A 25,913-nucleotide genomic window follows, 5' to 3' on the forward strand; every position below is an offset into this window, starting at 1 on the left:
GCAGTCTGGACATCTGGAAGTTAGTTTTGTGTTAATAGCTTAAATCGTTTAAGTACTAGAGCGAGGGGAATACATATTATAATACTGAATAAGAAATCTAAAGTTTTGCCTTTAGCAAGCACACCTAATGATTTCATAAACGCAGCAATGCAAATGTGCATTCAGCCTTGAAACCCCCATATCAGTCATACTGTGACGTTCTCCGTGGGTATAGTCGGGATTCGGGGCCAATATGTAATGTTATTTACATTTTAGTCATTTAGCAGACGCCCTTATCCAGAGCGATTTACAGAAGCAATTAGGGTTAAGTGCCTTGCTCAAGGGCACAGACAGATTTCACCTAGTCGGCTCGGGGATTAGAACCAGCGACCTTTCGGTTACTGGCACAAAGCTCTTAACCACTAAGCTACCTGCCGCCCCAATGAAATCAACGGGGTTGTCGTGGTGGTTGTCGTGGTGATGTAACATGTCTGCTGTGTGTTTGGCACCTTTCATTTTACATTTACATTTTTGTCATTTAGCAGACGCTCTTATCCAGAAGCAATACCTAGATAGGTATTGGAAGCAATACCTATCTTTTTATACTGGCCCCCCGTGGGAATCGAACCCACAACCCTGGCGTTACAAACGCCATGCTCTATCAACTGAGCTACATCCCTGCCGGCCATTCCCTCCCCTACCCTGCATTCCCTCCCCTACCCTGGACGACGCTGGGCCAATTGTGCGCCGCCCATGAGTCTCCCGGTCGCGGCCGGCTGCGACAGATCCTGGATTCGAACCAGGATCTCTAGTGGCACAGTTAGCACTGCGATGCAGTGCCTTAGACCACTGCGCCACTCAGGATTTTAACTTAAAATATATGAAAAATCAAATCCAGGCATCACCAAGCTATTTTATGGTCAGGCAGAAAAACGTGATGTATATTCCTCGCCATCACATGGCTACCTTAAGAATGATTGTTGCATAAAAAAAAAAAAAAACACTTCAAATCCGAGAAGCATTCAAGAACAGAAACATAATTACTTCTGCAAAAGCACCTTGATTCAACCTCTCAAACACCCTTTAACAGACATGATTTGACTGTATAGTTCTGTTTTTGCAAAGAGGCCATAGCATACTGTCACTTGGTTGTCTTGTATCTGTTTTAATTTATACAATTATCAACAGCCCTTGATCATGACTCTCGGCCGAGTCCTCAACAAATCGGATGTTCCGGTTTTCAGGGGAAATGGAAAGAGAGCCTGTGAAGCGACTTCCGCTTTTGGACGTTAACAAAGCGACACTCCCATCTTAACTCCTCCTCCACATTTACTGGATTGGTTGAACAGTGCAGAAGAGAACACCCCCAGACAGTTTTTCCCTTCTTCTCGTCAAAAGACCAGTATGTAGGGATTTAGTTTCAGGTGTTTCCCTTTTACGGCGGCTACGTTAGGTTACATTACACATAAGAGTCATTGAACGAAGGCGTCTTTCGTATGGGAGGGTTTTGTTAAGAGCCCCGACGCTCAGTCTGAACATTTTAACAAGCAACACTTGTGGTACGGTTTTGGAAGCATGAGGACCTTATCTTTCATATCAGCGATAAATTATACTAAAAAAAACAAAAGGTTAAATTGATACACACCTTTATAGGGTTAGTGTTCCCACACGGTCATCTCTCCATGTTACAGCGTTTGCTTACAGAAGGAAGACAGAGGCGACCACCTGTGCTAATGATCTAATCTAGCGTGCTCTGAACACCTGTGTGGAAGCGTAACTCAGGAAGTGTAACTCAGGAAGTGTAACTCAGGAAGTGTAGTTTGTCAGCTGGAGGCCCCACAGCTGTGTGGATCTGTGCATAAACTACAGTCAGTGTATTTTTTTATTTGAAGGATTCTTTCTCGCTGATGAAAGATAAAGGCCATATGTTACAAAAACAGTATTAGTAAGCAATGATTATTGAAGTTTCGAAAACCTTAAAAACACAGCGTCGGGATTGTAGTTCACGAGGTAGTGGTGGGTGAAGCTATGCACAGAAAAGTGTAGGGAGAAGGCAGAATGCCACCCGAAGGTTGACAGCCAAGTAGAGTAGACGCCAGAGAGAGTCAAAGCCTCTATTGTGATGTCAGCATTGAATAGTAAAACAGACAGAAGACAAAACTAAAACAGAAGACTTGCTACAATGATGCATATCAAGGAACAATTGTCTTTTAAATAGCATGGATCATAGAATTACTAAATAAATCTCATATACAATGACTCCACCAGAAATAAGAGGAAATAATAAATACTAACCATGCACACAGGAAGGGAAGAGGGGACCACCAGAACTTACACAGGAAGGGAAGAGGGGACCACCAGAACTTACACAGGAAGGGGACCACCAGAACTTACACAGGAAGGGAAGAGGGGACCACCAGAACTTACACAGGAAGGGAAGAGGGGACCACCAGAACTTACACAGGAAGGGGAGAGGGGACCACCAGAACTTACACAGGAAGGGAAGAGGGGACCACCAGAACTTACACAGGAAGGGAAGAGGGGACCACCAGAACTTACACAGGAAGGGAAGAGGGGACCACCAGAACTTACACAGGAAGGGAAGAGGGGACCACCAGAACTTACACAGGAAGGGAAGAGGGGACCACCAGAACTGACACAGGAAGGGAAGCCAAGCTCTACTGGGCTCGCCTGGTTCCACATCCACCATAGTTGCTGAAAACGGACAATGTGAAAATATATCCGAGCCAGCACAGTACGGATCAGACATACGACGCTGCCATCAGGTATTCAGCATTCACACTGAGCAACAGCGACAACCTCATCAGACCATAAGCAGGGTGGTTACAGATCCACTGAGGTGACAGAACACAAGAGGAAAAAAGACAGTGAGACAGAGATAGCAGGCATGTGTAAAGGACGTCAAGCCGCTTGCTTAGAGAGTCCCATTTCCTCTTGAGTCGGCTCACAACGGGGCTCGAACCCAGGACCTCTGCCTCGCAAACACACGTGACTCCCTCCTGAAGCGTCTTACCCAGTCGTGCTACAGAAAAGCTAGCTAAAATCGGCAGCGCAAGTGGAGACACTTCAGGCTGAGGAGTGAGTTTTTTTACAGATCTCCATCTGCTACACATGCAAAGCTAAGCATTTAAAGTCTCTGTTTCATTCAAAAATACGTTTGTGAATTGTGAGAAAGAATGAGTCGAAGATGCACCCTGCATGAAAAGATGTGCTTACATTTAATATAAAAAGGCACCATACCAATAGACAGGATCACTGTGTTTCCTCCCTTCCCCACAAAATGTACCTTTTCTCTAGGTGTTTATGGCAGCTATTTCATCACTATTTTACAACTAAAGGATGGACACTGCAGGAAAATGAGGTTTCCTCCGTTAAATAAAAGAGATGAGAGGAGTAGAACCCAGAGCAACCACAGTAGTGGATCTATAACCGGCCTGTGTATAGCCTGGGTACCAGTCAGTTTGTGCCATCCTTCCACTCCTCAACACTTATTGTTTGGTGATGACGAGGAGTGGAATGACGGCACAAACAGACTGGTACCCAGGCTAGCCAGTGTATTCCTAGTGGCAACAATAACATGCAGCGGGGGGGGGGGGGGGGGGAGAGAATAAGGAATGCTTTTAAAAACAGCACACATTGATCATAAATAATACCTTGAAAATAATTAAATACAATATTATTGACCACAGTATGAATTAATGTTTGAAAGAAAATATAATCTACAGTGATAAAACAAACGGACAGATCCTCTTTTCGCGTCGAAGCGCAGTCAAAACATGTTGAGAGAAATAATGCCGTCGAACATGGAATATTGAAATAAAACGGTAAAAACTAAAAGTACAAAAGGTAATATAATCAAAAGGAGGAGCACGTGAAGAAAGAGGCCGTTTTAAAAAATCTTCAGTATCCACAGAAAAAAAAAAAATCTACTGAAGTTTCTCATCATCGTCAGCAGGATTCTGGCAGCATCCTGTTTTAAGGTTTCTAACCAGAACATGTAAAATATATATTTTCCTCTCAGTACATAGCACTGTTCCCTTTGTTTTTCTTCTATTTACAAAAAAAACCCTTCTGTTTTATATTTTCTCCCTCAAGTTGTTTTTCCAGTTCTGTATGGATAGATCCCCCTCGCTTCAGTCTAATGAGATCACGTCTGGGATGGAGCCATACATGACCGCTGCAGCTGCATTCGACCTGCTAGAGTGGCTGTCCCTGTCTCTGTCTCGGTCTCTGTCCCTGTCTCTGTCTCGGTCCCTTTCTCTCAAACTACTTGATGACACCAGACTGGAGCTGCTGCCGCTGTTGCTGTTCCCATTGGCTGCTCCCAGGGCGCTGCTCCCGCCCCCAGTGGTCCCTGGTTGGTCCAGGAACATCTGGGAGGAGCTATAGGGCAGGAAGCGGTTCAGGAGCAAGTCGTGGTCATCGGAGGCCGAGGCCGCCGCTGCTGCAGCCATCACCATGTTGTAATGCTACAGACAGGAGAGAGAGGAGGGAGGCTCAAATCAATGCATTACAGTAACATGGACCCAAACCAGCAGAAGCACAATGATGTAAAAAAAAAAAAAAAAAAGAAGAGCTCCAGAGAAGAAACCAGACTGGCTGTACCGGGTGGAACCAGACTGGCAGTACCGGGTGGAACCAGACTGGCTGTACCGGGTGGAACCAGACTGGCTGTACCGGGTGGAACCAGACTGGCAGTACCGGGTGGAACCAGACTGGCTGTACCGGGTGGAACCAGACTGGCTGTACCGGGTGGAACCAGACTGGCTGTACCGGGTGGAACCAGACTGGCTGTACCGGGTGGAACCAGACTGGCTGTACCGGGTGGAACCAGACTGGCTGTACCGGGTGGAACCAGACTGGCAGTACCGGGTGGAACCAGACTGGCAGTACCGGGTGGAACCAGACTGGCTGTACCGGGTGGAACCAGACTGGCTGTACCGGGTGGAACCAGACTGGCTGTACCGGGTGGAACCAGACTGGCTGTACCGGGTGGAACCAGACTGGCAGTACCGGGTGGAACCAGACTGGCTCTAGAAACGTCTCTAAAAGCAGTGGGTGATGCTACTTCTATGATGATTGTAACCCTGTGTTTTGTCTGGTTCTACTCTGTGAAGTCATTACCTGATGGTTGTCTCCCTGGAGGAAGGAGAAGAAGTTGAGGTCCAGGTCGCTGGGGGTGTGGTAGTAGTGGCTGTAATCCTGTATGAGGGGGGGAGGAGGGGGGATGTAGCTGGTCTCAACAGGAGGCATGCTGGGAGCTCTGGCCACCGGAGACACCTGGCTACGGAGGTTCAAAACACTGTAGGGAGAAGATGAAGATTACGTACTGAACAATGTCCACGAATGTCCGACAGAAATTAGTGTGTTCTCAATTTATCCCAACTCCTCAAAAACACACAGGTTATGAAACAGGGCTAGCCATAACACACAGGTTATAAAACAGGGCTAGCCATAACAAACAGGTTATAAAACAGGGCTAGCCATAACACAACGCTCCTGGAACAGTTTAGGGGTTAAGTGCCTTGCTCAAAAGGCACAACAGCAGGATATGACATCAGAGGAGGTGACGTACCCCTTGCTGATAGGCGGCGAGGCAGGGGACAGGGAGGAGGAGGAGGGACAGGGTCTCTTGAGAGGAGGTTCATCATCCGGGTCATCGTCTGAAGAGCTGTCCAGAGTCAGATCGATCACCACCACCTTACTGCTACTGCTGTGGGAGGAGCCGTTCCTGTGGTGCTCCGATTCTACTGTCCGACACGAGTCTACAGAGAGTGAAGAGTTCTATCAATCCGTCTATCAATAAACACAAAGGCCGTGTGCACGCATTGAGTGCTATGATACTTCCAAGTGCTTTGAAACTAGGGCAGTGGTCCTCAAAACTGTTCCTGGAGAGCCACCAGTACTGTATTTGGACTATGCCACATCTAGCACACCTGATTCAACTAAATATCAAGCCCTTGACTAGGTCAATCGGGTGACCTAATTTAGGGCTAGAACAACACCGTGAAAGGTCTGAAGGGTCCCCCGAGGGAGAGGTCTGGGAACTACTGGCCACTTACCATCAGACACCTCTGTGACCTTCTTTGACCTCATTGGATACCAGTTTCCATCCTCCTTAAACTGGATCTCATCACAGTCCTCACAGCTGTTCAGGATCTCCATGAACAACCTAAAGAGACCCACACAGGGAGGGAGGGGTGTTTAGAAATAGTGTGTGCTACTATACTGCTATATATATAATGATAGGATAAAACTAATGTGTTTGTTTGTGGTATCCCTGTCAGAGAGAGCAAGAGACAGAAAGAAAAAAAAAAAAAGAGGTGAGAGTGAGCGGACCGAGAGATCGTTCCACAAAAAGATTTGGGTCCCTTTTGATATTTTTTTGTAGAACTTGGGCATCAATTTTGAATTTTAAAAAGCCTGTTATATTAAACGAAGTGCCTTTAAATATTGAACACATATTTCAATAAAAACACAGAACTCAATAAATATGATTTTTAATATGACTAAAGGCTTGTTAAAGTGCCAAAATGCTGCATTTTGACATGGAAAAATGTCTCGAAGTTTCACCATCATTGTAAAGCCCTAGCTATTTTAGTTAGTTTAGTTTTAGTTGCTTTTGACAGTCATCTCTGAAGATTATTTATTTCATGTGATTGATTAGTGATTGATTTACGTATGTCCCTCATTTTAAGGTCAACCCCTGTTTTGTTATTATTATTATTATAATAATTGTATTATTGTGAAAGTATAATTTTTAAAATATTTATTTCGAAACAAACGTTGAAAATATAAAGCCTTGTTCACATTGGCAGATTGAAGTGACTCAAACCCTACAGTGAGGGGGGGAAAAAAGTATTTGATCCCCTGCTGATTTTGTACGTTTGCCCACTGACAAAGAAATGATCAGTCTATAATTTTAATGGTAGGTTTATTTGAACAGTGAGAGACAGAATAACAACAACAAAAATCCAGAAAAACGCATGTCAAAATTTTTATTAATTGATTTGAAATCAGTTCTTTTTCCCGCAGTCTGAACAGCCAAAAAAGAACAAGGAATAGGATATTTCCAGCCACATTTCACGCAGGTGGTTTGAAATCGGATACAAATGTGATTCCTGGCCATGTGACTCAGAATGGTGAAATCTGATTTATTTGTTTTTAGACTGTTATTCCCCATGTCTTGTTGCTTGCTAGCTACTTGGTTGACAGTTTGCCAAGAACGTGCGGTTGCTAACTAGCTTGTTAATTGTTTGTGAATGTGCTAGAAAGCTAAACAGCCACCAAGCTAGCTAGTTGACTGCTGTGGCTAGCCGAAAAGGACACGTTTTGAAAGTTGGATCATCTTATCCTTTTGAGGCTTTAAAAATGTGTTCTTACACTGTGATTTTGAACATTCAAAGCAACTGGGAAACGTCCATGGCAGGCGTCTTCACCTTAGCTTGCTACATAACTTCTGAGTGATGGGAAGCACGACCATCACCAATGCACACCCGTCATTACTATGACAACTACCGTAGCCATGTCAGCAAATGACTGCCGTGTGAACACACGAATCCGATTTGGTCACTTGCAACTTGCTGTGTGGACAGTCAGTATTCCAAAACGGATTGAAAAACCCAAAAAACTGATTTGAGCATTAAGGCCTGCAGTGTGAACAAGGCATTATAGTCAAATCATAGAGAATCAAATCAAATCAAATTTTATTGGTCACATGCGCCGAATACAACAGGTGCAGACATTACAGTGAAATGCTTACTTACAGCCCTTAACCAACAGTGCATTTATTTTAAATAAAAAAAGTAAAAATAAAACACCATCAAAAAAAAAGTGTTGAGAAAAAAAAGAGCAGAAGTAAAATAAAGTGACAGTAGGGAGGCTATATATACAGGGGGGTACCGTTGCAGAGTCAATGTGCGGGGGCACCGGCTAGTTGAGGTAGTTGAGGTAATATGTACATGTGGGTAGAGTTAAAGTGACTATGCATAAATACTTAACAGAGTAGCAGCAGCGTAAAAAGGATGGGGTGGGGGGGCAGTGCAAATAGTCCGGGTAGCCATGATTAGCTGTTCAGGAGTCTTATGGCTTGGGGGTAGAAGCTGTTGAGAAGTCTTTTGGACCTAGACTTGGCACTCTGGTACCGCTTGCCGTGCGGTAGCAGAGAGAACAGTCTATGACTAGGGTGGCTGGAGTCTTTGACAATTTTGAGGGCCTTCCTCTGACACCGCCTGGTATAGAGGTCCTGGATGGCAGGAAGCTTTGCCCCAGTGATGTACTGGGCCGTACGCACTACCCTCTGTAGTGCCTTGCGGTCGGAGGCCAAGCAGTTGCCATACCAGGCGGTGATGCAACCAGTCAGGATGCTCTCGATGGTGCAGCTGTAGAATTTTTTGAGGATCTGAGGACCCATGCCAAATCTTTTCAGTCTCCTGAGGGGGAATAGGCTTTGTCGTGCCCTCTTCACGACTGTCTTGGTGTGTTTGGACCATGATAGTTCGTTGGTGATGTGGACACCAAGGAACTTGAAGCTCTCAACCTGTTCCACTACAGCCCCGTCGATGAGAATGGGGGCGTGCTCAGTCCTCTTTTTTTTCCTGTAGTCCACAATCATCTCCTTTGTCTTGGTCACGTTGAGGGAGAGGTTGTTGTCCTGGCACCACACGGCCAGATCTCTGACCTCCTCCCTATAGGCTGTCTCATCGTTGTCGGTGATCAGGCCTACCACTGTTGTGTCGTCGGCAAACTTAATGATGGTGTTGGAGTCGTGCCTGGCCATGCAGTCATGGGTGAACAGAGAGTACAGGAGGGGACTGAGCACGCACCCCTGAGGGGCCCCCGTGTTGAGGATCAGTGTGGCAGATGTGTTGTTACCTACCCTTACCACCTGGGGGCGGCCCGTCAGGAAGTCCAGGATCCAGTTGCAGAGGGAGGTGTTTAGTCCCAGGATCCTTAGCTTAGTGATGAGCTTAGAGGGCACTATGGTGTTGAATGCTGAGCTGTAGTCAATGAATAGCATTCTCACGTATGTGTTCCTCTTGTCCAGGTGGGAAAGGGCAGTGTGGAGTGCAATAGAGATTGCATCATCTGTGGATCTGTTGGGGCGGTATGCAAATTTGAGTGGGTCTAGGGTTTCTGGGATAATGCTGTTGATGTGAGCCATGACCAGCCTTTCAAAGCACTTCATGGCTACAGACGTCAGTGCTACGGGTCGGTAGTCATTTAGGCAGGTTATCTTAGAGTCCTTGGGCACGGGGACTATGGTGGTCTGCTTGAAACATGTTGGTATTACAGACTCAGTCAGGGACATGTTGAAAATGTCAGTGAAGACACTTGCCAGTTGGTCAGCACATGCTCGGAGTACACGTCCTGGTAAACCGTCTGGCCCTGCGGCCTTGTGAATGTTGACCTGCTTAAAAGTCTTACTCACATCGGCTACGGAGAGCGTGATCACATAGTCATCCGGAACAGCTGGTGCTCTCATGCATGCTTCAGTGTTGCTTGCCTCGAAGCGAGCATAGAAGTGGTTTAGCTCGTCTGGTAGGCTTGTGTCACTGGGCAGCTCGCGGCTGTGCTTCCCTTTGTAGTCTGTAATAGTTTTCAAGCCCTGCCACATCCGACGAGCGTCAGAGCCAGTGTAGTACGATTCAATCTTAGTCCTGTATTGACTCTTTGCCTGTTTGATGGTTCGTCGGAGGTCATAGCGGGATTTCTTATAAGCGTCCGGGTTAGAGTCCCGTTCCTTGAAAGCGGCAGCTCTACCCTTTAGCTCAGTGCGGATGTTTCCTGTAATCCATGGCTTCTGGTTGGGGTATGTACGTACGGTCACTGTGGGGACGACATCATCGATGCACTTATTGATGAAGCCAGTGACTGATGTGGTGTACTCCTCAATGCTGTCTGAAGAATCCCGGAACATGTTCCAGTCTGTGCTAGCAAAACAGTCCTGTAGCTTAGCATCTGCGTCATCTGACCACTTTTTTATTAACCGAGTCACTGGTGCTTCCTGCTTTAGTTTTTGCTTATAAGCAGGAATCAGGAGGATAGAGTTATGGTCAGATTTGCCAAATGGAGGGGGAGGGAGAGCTTTGTATGCGTCTCTGTGTGTGGAGTAAAGGTGGTCTAGAAAAGGTAGTAGGTGAGCTGGTTCTAATGTTTTCGGAAATGTTCTGGTGTTTTGTGATGGAAAACTTGACTGGGTCGAGCATAACACGTCAACCCTTTCACCCATAGGTGAATACAGGTTAGAAATGTTGTAACAATTTCATTTTTTTTTTGTGAAGCTTGCATTAGACTGCCACTTCCTGTTGCACACAACAAGCTTCCATTCCCCCTGTCACAAGGGGATTTATGGCATCATCTATGAGCAGAATTACTGTCTTACCTCAATTAGCCACTAAATCCAGTAAACAATTTGAAGGCAATTGTTTACTGGAAGTTGTGCGGTACCATTTCCCCCCACGTGGGCCAGCCCCCTAGCAATTCGAGTGACAGCTAATGAGCTTCAGCCCCTCGCCATTTGAGTGACAGCTAGCAAGAATCACACACAGCAGAGAGAGAGAGAGAGAGAGCAATGACATGGTGCACACATATGACCATTATTAACTACTTTAATACTTTTTTCATTGTCAAGATTAGCAAACGTAGGCATGACATGCCAGCAACAAACGCTGACACTACACATCCAAGTACAGTGGGGGAAAAAAGTATTTAGTCAGCCACCAATTGTGCAAGATCTCCCACTTAAAAAGATGAGAGAGGCCTGCAATTTTCATCATAGGTACACGTCAACTATGACAGACAAATTGAGAATTTTTTCTCCAGAAAATCACATTGTAGGATTTTTAATGAATTTATTTGCAAAATATGGTGGAAAATAAGTATTTGGTCACCTACAAACAAGCAAGATTTCTGGCTCTCACAGACCTGTAACTTCTTCTTTAAGAGGCTCCTCTGTCCTCCACTCGTTACCTGTATTAATGGCACCTGTTTGAACTTGTTATCAGTATAAAAGACACCTGTCCACAACCTCAAACAGTCACACTCCAAACTCCACTATGGCCAAGACCAAAGAGCTGTCAAAGGACACCAGAAACAAAATTGTAGACCTGCACCAGGCTGGGAAGACTGAATCTGCAATACGTAAGCAGCTTGGTTTGAAGAAATCAACTGTGGGAGCAATTATTAGGAAATGGAAGACATACAAGACCACTGATAATCTCCCTCGATCTGGGGCTCCACGCAAGATCTCACCCCGTGGGGTCAAAATGATCACAAGAACGGTGAGCAAAAATCCCAGAACCACACGGGGGGACCTAGTGAATGACCTGCAGAGAGCTGGGACCAAAGTAACAAAGCCTACCATCAGTAACACACTACGCCGCCAGGGACTCAAATCCTGCAGTGCCAGACGTGTCCCCCTGCTTAAGCCAGTACATGTCCAGGCCCGTCTGAAGTTTGCTAGAGTGCATTTGGATGATCCAGAAGAGGATTGGGAGAATGTCATATGGTCAGATGAAACCAAAATAGAACTTTTTGGTAAAAACTCAACTCGTCGTGTTTGGAGGACAAATAATGCTGAGTTGCATCCAAAGAACACCATACCTACTGTGAAGCATGGGGGTGGAAACATCATGCTTTGGGCTGTTTTTCTGCAAAGGGACCAGGACGACTGATCCGTGTAAAGGAAAGAATGAATGGGGCCATGTATCGTGAGATTTTGAGTGAAAACCTCCTTCCATCATTAAGGGCATTGAAGATGAAACGTGGCTGGGTCTTTCAGCATGACAATGATCCCAAACACACCGCCCGGGCAACGAAGGAGTGGCTTCGTAAGAAGCATTTCAAGGTCCTGGAGTGGCCTAGCCAGTCTCCAGATCTCAACCCCATAGAAAATCTTTGGAGGGAGTTGAAAGTCTGTGTTGCCCAGCGACAGCCCCAAAACATCACTGCTCTAGAGGAGATCTGCATGGAGGAATGGGCCAAAATACCAGCAACAGTGTGTGAAAACCTTTTCTGTGATTTTTCTTTTCTCATTTTGTCTGTCATAGTAGACGTGTACCTATGATGAAAATTACAGGCCTCTCTCATCTTTTTAAGTGGGAGAACTTGCACAATTGGTGGCTGACTAAATACTTTTTTCCCCCACTGTATATCTGACCAAATTATGAAAGACAAGCATTGTAATTTTGAATTCCGTAAAGTGACTGTGGAAGAGGTGAAAAATATATTATTGTCGATCAACAATGACAAGCCACCGGGGTCTGACAACTTGGACAGAAATGTAATGAGGATAATAGCGGACGATATTGCCACTCCTATTTGCAATATCTTCAATTTAAGCCTACTAGAAAGTGTGTGCCCTCAGGCCTGGAGGGAAGCAAAAGTCATTCCGCTACCTAAGAATAGTAAAGCCTCCTTAACTGGCTCAAATAGCCGACCAATCAGCCTGTTACCAACCCTTAGTAAACTATTGGAAAAAATTGTGTTTGACCAGATAAAATGCTATTTTACAGTAAACAAATTGACAAACTTTCAGCATGCTTATAGAGAAGGACATTCAACAAGCACAGCACTTACACAAATGACTGATGATTAGCTGAGAGAAATTGATCATAAAAAGATTGTGGGGGCTGTTTTGTTAGACTTCAGTGCGGCTTTTGACATTATCGATCATAGTCTGCTTCTGGAAAAACCTGTGTTATGGCTTTACACCCCCCCCCCCCCCCCCGCTATATTGTGGATAAAGAGTTACCTGTCTAACAGAACACAGAGGGTGTTCTTTAATGGAAGCCTCTCAAACATAATCCAGGTAGAATCAGGAATTCCCCAGGGCAGCTGTCTAGGCCCTTTACTTTTGCTTTTTTCCATCTTTACTAACGACATGCCACTGGCTTTGACTAAACCCAGTGTGTCTACGTATGCAGATGACTCAACACTATACACGTCAGCTACTACAGTGACTGAAATGACTGCAACACTTAACAAAGAGCTGCAGTTAGTTTCAGAATGGGTGGCAAGTCCTGAATATTTCCAAAACTAAAAGCATTGTATTTGGGTCAAATCATTCACTAAACCCTAAGCTTCAACTAAATCTCGTAATGAATAATGTGGAAATTGAGCAAGTTGAGGAACCCTGGATTGTAAACTGTCATGGTCAAAGCGTATTGATACAACAGTAGCTAGGATGGGGAGAAGTCTGTCCATAATAAAGCGCTGCTCTACCTTCTTAACAGCACTATCAACAAGGCAGGTCCTACAGGCCCTAGTTTTGTCACACCTGGACTACTGGTCAGTCGTGTGGTCAGGTGCCACAAAGAGGGACTTGGGAAAATTGCAGTTGGCTCAGAACTGGGCAGCACGGCTGGCCCTTAAAAGCACATGGAGAGCTAACATTGATGACATGCATGTCAGTCTCTCCTGGCTCAGAGTGGAAGAGAGATTGACTTCATCACTGCTTGTTTTTGTGAGAGGTTGACGAGCTGAATGTACCGAGCTGTCTGTCTGAAATCCCGGCACACAGCTCGGACACCCATGCATACCCCACAAGACATGCCACCAGAGGTCTCTTCACAATCCCCAAGTCCAGAACGGACTATGGGAGGCGCACAGTACTACATAGAGCCATGACTACATGGAACTCTATTCCACATCAAGTAACTGATGCCAGCAGTAGAATCAGATTTAAAACAACAGGTAAAAATACACCTTATGGAACAGCGGGGACTGTGAAGACACACACACACACACACAGGTACATTCACACATACATAAAGACACTCACTCTACACACACGTACACATGGATGTTGTATTGTAAATATGTGGTAGTAGACTAGTGGCCTGAGGGAACACACTAAATGTGTTGTCAAATATGTTATGAAATGTAATGTCATGTAATATTTTAAATTGTATATAACTGCCTTAATGTTGCAGGACCCCAGGAAGAGTAGCCGCTGCCTTGGCAGGAACTAATGGGGATCCATAATAAACCCCAGGAAGAGTAGCCGCTGCCTTGGCAGGAACTAATGGGGATCCATAATAAACCCCAGGAAGAGTAGCTGCTGCCTTGGCAGGAACTAATGGGGATCCATAATAAACCCCAGGAAGAGTAGCCGCTGCCTTGGCAGGAACTAATGGGGATCCATAATAAACCCCAGGAAGAGTAGCTGCTGCCTTGGCAGGAACTAATGGGGATCCATAATAAACCCCAGGAAGAGTAGCTGCTGCCTTGGCAGGAACTAATGGGGATCCTTAATAAATACAAATACAAATGTGACGTGTAGCTCAGCTAGTAGAGCATGGGGCTTGCAATACCAGGGTTGTGGTTCGATTCCTACGGGAGACCAGTATGAAAAAGTAAAAACAATGTATGCATTCACTACTGTAAGGCGCTCTGGATAAGAGCGTCTGCTAAATTACTAAAATGTAAATATAAAATGACGTAGAACACAATTGTCGGCGACCACTTTTGGCTCGTGGACTCTTCTTCCAGAACTACTGGCTGAAAAGTATACAAAAGTACTGGAGAATCTCTTTAATATGAAGTTGAACATGTGCTCTTTATGACAGAACGTTAAAATTAGGTGACATCAAAACAAAAATTTGGACCGAGTTACACTCCTCAAAATGCACTGAATTGGTGGAATGTCCCAGAGAGAGAGAGAGTGAGAGAGAGAGAGAGAGAGAGAGGTGAAAGATGGGGGAGAGAGAGAGATGAAAGAGGGGGAGAGAGAGGGTGAGAGAGGTGAAAGAGGGGGGAGAGAGAGAGAGAAAGAGGTGAAAGAGAGGAGGTGAGAGAGAGGTGAAAGGGTGGGGGGAGAGAGAGATGTGAAAGGGTGGGGGGAGAGAGAGAGGTGAAAGGGTGGGGGGAGAGAGAGCGAGAGGTGCAGCAGCAGAACTAACCCGTCGATGATGAGGTGTTGGTACGGGGCCTTCTGATCACAGACAGGACACACCCATGTGGGTTTCTTCTCATTCATCTGGATGTAAAGCGTAGCGTCGAAACACTGGAGGTGGGAACACGTCAACGCTCTGCACGGGATCATCAGACGCATCTTCCCCAGCTAGACAAACACATAGGAAACAGAAAGATGAATACACAACAACATCATGAGGACTGAGAAGGACATTTAACTAAGCCACCCAAGTAGGATGAGACATTTTGCAATGATTGTGATGTGTTACATCTACAAATCTGTACCTACTTTATCCAAGTTGAATGCACTGATTGATTGTAAGTCAATCTGATTAAGAACGTCTGCTAAATGACTAAAAATGTAAATAAGTGTATGTACCGGACAGAGAAGAGAGACTCGTAGACTGGTGGTTGCAATCTCACTATCAGGGTCTGCTGTCAGCTTCTCTTTGACTGTGGAGAGAGACACAACACAATCTGACTGTCAGCCTCTGGTGTTAACTTCTCTTTGACTGTGGAGAGAGACACAACACAATCTGACTGTCAGCCTCTGGTGTTAACTTCTCTTTGACTGTGGAGAGAGACACAACACAATCTGACTGTCAGCCTCTGGTGTTAACTTCTCTTTGACTGTGGAGAGAGACAACACAATCTGACTGTCAGCCTCTGGTGTTAACTTCTCTTTGACTGTGGAGAGAGACACAACACAATCTGACTGTCAGCCTCTGGTGTTAACTTCTCTTTGACTGTGGAGAGACACAACACAATCTGACTGTCAGCCTCTGGTGTTAACTTCTCTTTGACTGTGGAGAGAGACAACACAATCTGACTGTCAGCCTCTGGTGTTAACTTCTCTTTGACTGTGGAGAGAGACAACACAATCTGACTGTCAACCTCTGGTGTTAACTTCTCTTTGACTGTGGAGAGAGACACAACACAATCTGACTGTCAGCCTCTGGTGTTAACTTCTCTTTGACTGTGGAGAGAGACACAACACACAGAACATAATGAGCTGGATGCCACCAATAAAGATGACATTCTCCCATTCCACTCCCCTATCCTGGTGCTGTTGAGCCAACTCCTATGGCCATTAAGGACTTGGGTTTACAGTACCAACAGATCTGGGACCAGGCCCGGCAGCACCATCTAATAACCAGAGCGCCACCTACTGAGAGCCAGCTCCTACGGCCATTAGGGACTTGGGTTTTACAGTACCAACAGATGTGGGTCCAGGCCCGGCGGCACCACCTACTGAGAGCTCTGGAGTGGTCTGGGTTCCGGATGCCTTTGGCCCGTAGTCTCTGTAGCAGGGTGGTGGATGTCTGCTGTCTCACCAGGTATAGTGCCATGGAGAAACTCTGGGAGGAGAGAGACACACAACAGGACAGAGGTTATCACAACGAACCACGATGACACAAAACCATACAATGGAATAGACGGAACAGACTAACACTATCCATGCTTTGTGGCTTCACAGCGGCAACCACATAATACATGGGCTATATCTCCATATAATAGCCACAGCTTTTTCCAACAGTCTTTGCCGACATCCATTTCAGTAGTTTGTCAGCCAGCCAGCCACCCTTAGGGTTGCAAAATGCTGGTCATGTTCCCAAATTTCCAGAAATCCTGGTTGGAGAATTCTGGATTTCTTGCTTATTCCTATCTGATTCCGGGAGTTTTCCAACCGCGATTCTAAAAAAACCTGCCTATCTCCGAGGTCCATGACACCACGATAGATACCTTACCCTGCCTATCTCCGAGGTCCATGACACCACGATAGTGTTGGGCACTGTGGTGGACAGTCTGACCAGTGACGTGATGTTGATGGGCCGACTCGGCCGTTTGGGTTCCACTCCGTTTTTGGTTGGAGGAAGGTAGCCCTGAGGAAGAAGAGGTGAGACAACTGGGTCAATGTCAGTTGGTAAGAGCAGGACGCGAGGCTAACGACGCCAAGAATAGTGTGTTCAAGTCCCACAGGGATCACATACACTGAACAAAAATATAAAAACGCAACTGAGTTACAGTTCATAGAAGGAAATCAGTCAATTGAAATAAATTCATTAGGCCCTAATCTATGGATTTCACATGACTGGGAATACAGATATGCATCTGTTGGTCACAGATAACAAAACAAAAACAAGTAGGGGCGCGGATCAGAAAACCAGCATCCAATATACCCACCATTTGCCCCATGCAGCACGACACAGCTCCTTCGCATAAAGTTGATCAGGCTGTTGATCGTGGCGTATGGAATTTTTGTCCCACTCACTCGTCTTGCATTTACATTTTAGTCATTTTAGCAGACACTCTTATCCAGAGGGACTTACAGTTAGTGAGTGCATACATTTTCATACTGCCCCCCCCGTGGGAATCGAACCCACAACCCTGGTGTTGCAAGCGCCATGCTCTACCAACTGAGCTACACGGGGCCCTATATACTCCTTATGAATACTTGTGCTCCCCATTTAACTTTGTATTGATTTATTATTGTTAATAAAGAAAGAGCGGCCTGAAGGTATAAATGGGGAGCAGGCAAGAGGTCTTCATGTCTCCTTGTCACACTGCTGCCCCAGGGGTCAATGGCTTTAGAGAGATGTTGTTAACCAGGAAAACAATTGTGTCCTAATCATACTTTATCCAGGCACAGGCAGTGTTTACGATAAAACATTTGCAGGGCCTTAGCAACAGTTCCTATGTCGTTTGACCACCTCAGTCAGCCCACACTGCTTTTCATACATTATGTAAATATGCTGAATGGTTGAGTGACTGGGGGAGTTTCAAGGGTAAAGTTGACACATCGAACAGCCATACACTTGACTGACTACCCAGACTCCTTTGCTTCGGCCAAACGCTACGCCACACCCACGGACGATAGTTTCTTCTCCGCAACGAGTCCGGATCTGATTACCTCTGACACATTTCCTAGAATGCAAACAAATTCTAACGGTTCTGATTGGTCCCAGATACCAATTCGTCATTTGCTTTGATACTCTGATTGGTTAGAGATGATCCAATCGCTGATGACTTTGTTTTGTACAACGCCCCCTCGTTGTGACGTCACCACAAACAACGTCAGTCTCAGACTGAAGTACACTATATATACACACAAAGGTATGTGGACACCCCTTCAAATTAGTGGATTCGGCTATTTCAGCCACACCCGTTGCTGACAGGTGTGTGAAATCGAGCACACCGCCATGCAATCTCCACAGACAAACATTGGCAGTAGAATGGCCTTACTGAAGAGCTCAGTGACTTTCAATGTGGCACCGTCATTGGATGCCACCTTTCAAATTTCTGCCTTGCTAGAGCTGCCCTGGTCAACTGTAAGTGCTGTTATTGTGAAGTGGAAACGTCTAGAAGCAACAACGGCTCAGCCGCGAAGTGACGAATCACGCTTCACCATCTGGCAGTCCGACAAATGCATAGTGCCAAATGGATGAGGAATAATGAATGGTCTGGGGCTGTTTTTCATGGTTCGGGCTAGACCCCTTAGTTCCAGTGGAGGGAAATCTTAATGCTACAACATACAATGACATTCTACAAGATTCTGTGCTTCCAACTTTGTGGCAACAGTTTGGGAAAGGCCCTATCCTGTTTCAGCATGACAATGCCCCCGTGCACAAAGCGAGGTCCATACAGAAATGGTTTGTCGAGATCGGTGTGGAAGAACTTGACTGGCCTGCACAGAGCCCTGACGTCAACCCCATTGAACACCTTTGGGATTAATTGGAAAGCCGACTGCGAGCCAGGCCTAATCGTCCAACATCAGTGCCCGACCTCACTAATGCTCGTGGCTGAATGGAAGCAAATCCCCGCAGCAATGTTCCAACATCTAGTGGAAAGCCTTCCCAGAAGAGTGGAGGCTGTTATAGCAGCAAAGGGGGGGTACCAACTCCATATTAATGCCCATGATTTTGGAATGAGATGTTCGACTAGCAGGTGTTCACATACTTTTGGTCATGTAGTGTATGTATGTATGTATGTATGTATGGTTTCCATACGTTTGATATCGTTCCATTAAATCAAATTCCAGCCATTACAATGAGCCCGTCCTCCTATAGCTCCTCCCACCAGCCTCCACTGCACCACACCATTCTAGAGGAGGGCATTACATTAACAATTATCTAGTCAGCCACATGTAAAGGGCATTGTGTTTGGAGTTTTTACTCAGAAGATAGATAAAGAGTAGTGGCTGTTTAAGATGTCACCAGTGGTGTCTCACTCACTTTAATGGCTGTGTGAAGTGGCTGGATATTGGCAGGAACTGGAACACGCTGTTGTACACGTCGATCCAGAGCATCCCAAACATGCTCAATGGGTGACATGTCTGGTGAGTATGGAGGCCATGAAAGAACTGGGACATTTTCAGCTTCCAGGAATTGTGTACAGATCCTTGCGACATGGGGCCGTGCATTATGATGTTGAAACATGAGGTGATGGCGGCGGATGAATGGCACGACAATGGGTCTCAGGATCTCGTCACTGTATCTCTGTGCATTCAATTTGCAAATCGATAAAATGAAATTGTGTTCGTTGTCCGTAGCTTATGCCTGCCCATACCATAACCCCGCCATGGGGCACTCGGTTCACAACGTTGACATCAGCAAACGCCACGCACACACGACGCCATACACACTGTCTGCCATCTACCCGGTACAGTTGAAACCGGGATTCATCCGTGAAGAGCACACTACTCCAGTGTGCCAGTGGCCATCGAAGGTGAGCATTTCCCCACGGAAATCATTTACGACGCAGAACTGCAGTCAGGTCAAGACCCTGGTGAGGACGATGAGCACGCAGATGAGCTTCCCAGAGACAGTTTCTGACAGTTTGTGCAGAATTGTTTTGGTTATGCAAACCCATAGTTTGATCAGCTGTCCGGGTGGCTGGTCTCAGACAATCCCGCAGGTGAAGAAGCCGGATGTGGAGATCCTGGGCTGGTGTGGTTACACATCTAAAAACGACGTTGGAGGCGGCTTATGGTAGAGAAATTAACATTCAATTCTCAGCAACATCTCTGGTGGACATTCCTGCAGTCAGCATGCCAATTGCACGCTCCCTCAAAACTTGAGACATCTGTGGCATTGTGTTGTGTGACAAAACTGCACATTTTAGAGTGGCCTTTTATTGTCCCCAGCACAAGGTGCCCCTGTGTAATGATCATGATGTTTAATCAGCTTCTTGATATGCCACAGCTGTCATGGTTGATGGATTATCTTGGAAAATGAGAAATGCTCACTAACAGGGACGTAAACAAATTTGTGCACAACATTTGAGAGAAAGAAGCTTTTTGTGAGTATGGAACATTTCTGGGATCTTTTATTTCAGCTCATGAAACATGGGACCAACACTTTTCATGTTGCGTCTATATTTTTTGTTCAGTGATTAGTGGAATAATGTGTGTTAGTACAAAGACAAACAAACGTGCAACCCTGTAGGTCCCCAGGACCAGGATTGAGAAACAAAATGGTTTAATGAGTAGGGTATTAGTTATGAAATTTCACGTATTTATGCTATAAAATATATTTTACCAAGACAAATACGATAATTAATGTTCTGAATCGTTCAGTGGAGTTTTTCCTCTACCATATCATTAACGTTATATCCAAAAAAAGTCAGATTTCGTAACCTAATACATCTGATAATAAACACCGAGCTCTGCGATCAGATTTCTCGCAGCAACTTTGAGGATTTTGCATGTTTCCATGGGTCACAAAATGCAACATTTGCATGACGTGCTGGGAAAAAAAAAAAGGCTTTGAAAATAAAAAGCTTCCGGTACACTCAGTGCTCCGTCGACATTTCCCAGCCAGTCATCCAGCGACGCAGTAAAATCTTTATTTTTCCTTATTTTTTGTATCACTTTTTTCCCCCCCACAGGAATCCATTGATTCAGCAACTAATTTTGGCCATCCTGCAAGCGTAAAAACTTCTGAACGGATTACGACAGAGACATTGGTTTTCTTACGAGGATTATCTACACAATGAACATTATTTTACCCATTGGTAAAAAAAATATGCATTTTTGATTGGACACCCTATAAAAACGGCAGTTGGCTGTCAGACTCACCGGGAGGTTGCAGGGCTTGCTGTTCACTTTAACACAGAGGTTAGAAGGGAAATGATCCTCCTGGGGACAGCTTGTCTCTGATAGACAGAACCTGGGAGAGGACCACAGATCAATAACCAATACCAGAGAGCAATAATCAATAGGAATACCACAGAGATTAATAACCAATTCAAACCACAGACACATCAATAAACAACTGATTTATAAAAAAATTATAATAATAATAATAAAAAAAAGAGTGATGGCATCTCCCAAAAAATATCAAATTTTCTGTCTTTGGGAGATGAGCCCTTTGTAGCTTTTCTCAACTTTACTTAGTGAACAAGTCATATTGTCAAAAGAAGTGAAAACAAGAGCAGGTTACAACACCATACAGCGTCTTCAGAAAGTATTCAGACCCCTTGACTTACTCCACATTATGTTGTATTACAGCCTGAATTCAAAATGGAGGAATCCCCCCCCCCCCCCCAATCTACACACAATACCCCCACATAATGACAAAGTGAAAACATGCTTCGAAATGTTTTGCTAATGAAATACAGAAATCTCATTTACATCTAACGCCATATACCCCTGAGTCAATACTTTGTAGAAGCACCTTTGTCATATTGTCTTTCTGGGTAAGTATCTAAGTTCTTTCCACACCTGGATTGTGCAATATTTGCCCATTATTATTTTCAAAATTCTTCAAGCTCTGTCAAATTGGTTATTGATCATTGCTAGACAACCCTTTTCAAATCTTGTCATAGATTTTCAAGTAGATTTAAGTCAAAACTGTAACTAGGCCACTCAGGAACATTCCCCGTCTTCTTGGTAAGCAACTCCAGTGTAGATTTGGCCTTGTGTTTTAGGTTATTGTCCTGCTGAAAGGTGAATTCATCTCCCAGTGTCTGGTGGTAAGCAGACTGAACCAGGTTTTCCTCTAGGATTTTGTCTGCGCTTAGCTCCATTCCATTAATTTTTTTATCCTGAAAAACTGGCCAGTCCTTAACGATTACAAGCATACCCATAACATGATGCATCCACCACCATGCATGAACATATGGAGAGTGTTACTCAGTAATGTGTTGTATTGGATTTGCCCCAATCATAACACTTTGTATTCATGACAAAAAGTTTCATTGTTTTGCCACATTTTTTGCAGTATTACTTTAGTGCCTTGTTGCAAACAGGATGCTTTTGATTTTTGATTTATTCTGTAACCGTTTTAAAGTCACCATTGGCCTCATGCCGAAATCCCTGAGTGGTTTCTTTCCTCATCGGCAACTGAGTTAGGAAGGACGCCTGTATCTTTGTAGTGACTGGGTGTATTGATACACCATCCAAAGGGTAATTAATAACTTCACCATGCTCAAAGGGATATTCAATGTCTGCTTTTATTATTTAGGCTTGCCATAACAAAGGGGTTGAATACTTATTGACTCAAGACATTTCATCTTTTTTTTTTTTTTTTATAATTTGCAAAAGTTTCTAAAAACATAATTCCACTTTGACATTATGGGATATTGTGTGAAGGCCAGTGACAAAAAAAATCTCAATTTAATCCATTTTAAAAATCAGGCTGTAACAACAAAATGTGGAAAAAGTCAAGGGGTGTGAACACTTTCTGAAGGCCCTGTATGAAGACAGGTGAGCCTACCTTAATAATAATAATAATATGCCATTTAGCAGACGCTTTTATCCAAAGCGACTTACAGTCATGTGTGCATACATTTTTACGTATGGGTGGTCCCGGGGATCGAACCCACTACCCTGGCGTTACAAGCGCCGTGCTCTACCAGCTGAGCTACAGAGGACCACAACTGAACCTACCTTAACTGAACCTGGACTGCAAAGTCGCACTTGGTCCCAGAGATGTCCCTGTAAACAGACAGACAGACATAAGGTTTAGGTGAGAAGTCAGCTGACAATGTTTTGCACGAGCAAAATGGTGAGTGAGCAAAAATAACCATAGAAATGAGAAATAGATGGGAAGGCATCTGTTAATCCATTATCCAATGCAGGTTCCAAATATCGTGACTCGCAATTGGATCATGTGTATTGCATGCATCGATTTGCAGTTTATTAAAACCGTATTGTTTGTACACATCTATCGAAAAACGACGCCCAGTGCGTATATGAATTGAAACCAGCCACATCCTGTTTCTGCCAGCAGGAGAGAGACACTGACGACGCAAAACGTTCTCTCAGTGATTGGGTGTGTTTTAGTGGTCTAGACAGGGGCACCATGTACAGCAGTCAGTCTCCTCCTCCTCTCAGTCTTACATGGAGCTGCTGATCTGCTGGACCTGCTGGGGCGTCAACGCAAAGGCGTAACACGTCTCCTGAAACCGCTGACTGTTGTCCGAGGCTGAGGACGAGAGAGAAGGAATTAGATCACCCTACCTACCTACCTACCCTACCCCCCCCCCCCCCCCCCCACAAGAAAGAACACTGACAGTAGAAAATGGAGACGTTCACAACTGAAAACTAGACTATTAACTTCAGTTACAGCCATTACAATGCTGGTTATGCGGTGGGTTATCAGAGATGGGAAGGTGTTCCTAATATTTTGTACACTCGGTACATGCACCGCTCACCCAGGCTAGTGGGTTTGATGAGCTCATCCAGCATGTCGTAGAAGGGCAGCCTCTGGAGCTTTACGTCAGGGTGTAAGGGATGCAGGCCCAGCAGGGAGACGGGCAGGGAGAGGGGCGAGGGGGACCCGTGGTTGTCAAACCCCAGCGAGGTGAGGCCTCCAGGCAGGCTGCTGGAGGTGGAGTGGACACTGGGCAGGGCCAGATCCACCGGAGACACCATCTTGGTGGGGAAGCGGCGTCTGTAGAGCTCCTTCACCTTCATCTGGATAGCGGGGCTGCAGCCGGCCTTGAGGAGGTGTAAGGCTTTGGTCAGCAGCTGGTGTTTGCGGCCGTGCTTGTTGCGTCCTGCGTAGCCTAGTAACACTTGTAGCTCTGAAACACGAAGGCTCATCACCATTTGCTTTGGGAGGAGGGAAGAAAAATACAATTCAAATCAGCACTAGCACTTCACAGTACTACACAGTACTACACAGTATTACAAACACAGAGGATAATAGGATGAGTAGAACCACTTAAATAATGTTTAAATACTGTTTTACCCACTTCATATGTACACTACCAATCAAAATGTTGGACACACCTACTCATTCAAGGGTATGTTCTACATTGTAGAATAATAGTGAAGACATCAAAACTATGAAATAACACATATGGAATCATGTAAACAACAAATAAAAGTGTTAAACAAATCATAGCCACCCTTTGCCTTGATGACAGCTTTGCACACTCTTGGTATTCTCTCAACCAGCTTCATGAGGTAGTCACCTGGAATGCATTTCAATTAACAAGTGTGCCTTCTTAAAAAGTTAATTTGTGGAATTTCTTTCCATCTTAATGCATTTGAGCCAATCAGTTGTGTTATTACAATGTAGGGGGGGGGGGGGGTATACAGAAGATAGCCCTATTTGGTAAAAGACCAAGTCCATATTATGGCAAGAACAGCTCAAATAAGCAAAGAGAAATGACATTCCATCATTACTTTAAGACATGAAGGACCATGAGAAACGAGATTCTCTGGTCTGATGAAACCAAGATTGATCTCTTTGGCCTGAACGCCAAGCGTCACGTCTGGAGGAAACCTGGCACCATCCCTACGGTGAAGCATGGCAGCATCATCATGCTGTGGGGATATTTTTCAGCGGCAGGGACTGGGAGACTAGTCAGGATCGAGGGAAATATGAACGGAGCAAAGTACAGAGAGACCCTTGATGAAAACCTGCTCCAGAGCGCTCAGGACCTCCGCCCCAGTCTAAGGTTCACCTTCCAACATGACAACGACCCTAAGCACACAGCCAAGACAACGCAGGAGTGGCTTCGGGACTCTGAATGTCCTTGAGTGGCCCAGCCAGCCCAGACTTGAACCCGATCGAACATCTTAAATCAATTTTAGACTAAGGCTGTAACGTAACAAAATGTGGGAAAAGGGAATACTGAATACTTTCCAAATACATACATAGAATAAAAAAATGAATGCAATTCTAAAGAATAGAGAAAGGACTAGCTTTGCTAAATTGTATTACACAGCTTTTTAATACATATCACAACCACATGTAGCATGTTAATAGCTGAATAAAGAGAGACGTACTGCCAAGTCCTCTAAAACGACATTGGAGGCGACTTATGGTAGAGAAATTAACACTCAATTCTCTGGCAACAGCTCTGGTGGACATTCCTGTAGTCAGCATGCCAATTGCTGGGATCTTTTTATTTCAGCTCATGAAACATGGTACCAACACTTTATATATTTGATATTTTACAACAGCTGATGAAACTAACACTAAAAGTGTGAAAAAATTAGATGTGTTATTTCCAAATAGTTGCTGGTTGAAAATACAATCTAGCATTAGAATGTACCACCAAAATATAGCTTTTTCTGCTAGAATTTCTTTAAAAAATATGCAGTGTTTGGTTTTCGCCAGGCATAATGGGACCCATCTCGTCCAAAAAGTTGACTCAAGTTTGCCAAAAAGCACCTGGATGATCATCAAGACTCTTGGAAGAACGTTCTGTGGACAGATGATTCAAAAGTATAACTTTTTGGACGACATGGTTCCAGTAATGCCTGGCGAAAACCAAACTCTGCATTCCACAGTAAGAACATCATACCAAAGGTCAAGCATGGTGGTGATGGTTTGGGGATGCTTTGCTGCCTCAGGACCTGGACGACTTGCTTTAATAGAAGGAACCATGAATTCTGCTCTGTGTCAGAGAATTCTACGGGAGAATGTCAGACCATCCGTCTGTGAGCTGAAGCGCAGCTGGGTCATGCAGCAAGACAATGATCCAAAACACACAATTAAGTCTACATGAAATGCTAAAAAGCAACAAATTGGAAGTTTTGG

General features: G+C 44.8%; 1 protein-coding gene across 2 annotated transcripts; it reads right to left on the bottom strand.

The window, feature by feature from the left end:
- Nucleotides 1-3,195: 3,195 nt before the first annotated feature.
- On the bottom strand, nt 3,196-24,338 carry LOC311114407 (E3 SUMO-protein ligase PIAS1-like). Of its 2 annotated transcripts, XR_014611102.1 has the most exons (14): nt 24,271-24,338; nt 23,572-23,971; nt 23,258-23,342; nt 22,805-22,852; nt 20,993-21,083; nt 16,665-16,799; nt 16,169-16,274; nt 15,296-15,369; nt 14,904-15,064; nt 6,063-6,172; nt 5,576-5,765; nt 5,125-5,302; nt 3,551-4,469; nt 3,196-3,445 (listed from the first exon to the last, which is right to left on the bottom strand). XR_014611102.1 is itself a non-coding variant. In XM_084189665.1 (13 exons), the coding sequence occupies exons 2-13, from the start codon at nt 23,966-23,968 to the stop codon at nt 4,134-4,136; spliced, it is 1,911 nt and encodes a 636-aa protein (XP_084045791.1). In that variant the 5' UTR covers nt 23,969-23,971; nt 24,271-24,338; the 3' UTR covers nt 3,196-4,133. The 2 variants fall into 2 exon arrangements, 1 of the variants encoding a protein (XP_084045791.1); XM_084189665.1 differs by having other exon boundaries at nt 3,196-4,469.
- Between the last annotated feature and the right edge of the window lie 1,575 nt (nt 24,339-25,913).

This window comes from Coregonus lavaretus (genome assembly GCF_964263955.1).
Source record: "Coregonus lavaretus genome assembly, contig: HAP1_SCAFFOLD_3019, whole genome shotgun sequence".
Taxonomy (NCBI): domain Eukaryota; kingdom Metazoa; phylum Chordata; class Actinopteri; order Salmoniformes; family Salmonidae; genus Coregonus; species Coregonus lavaretus.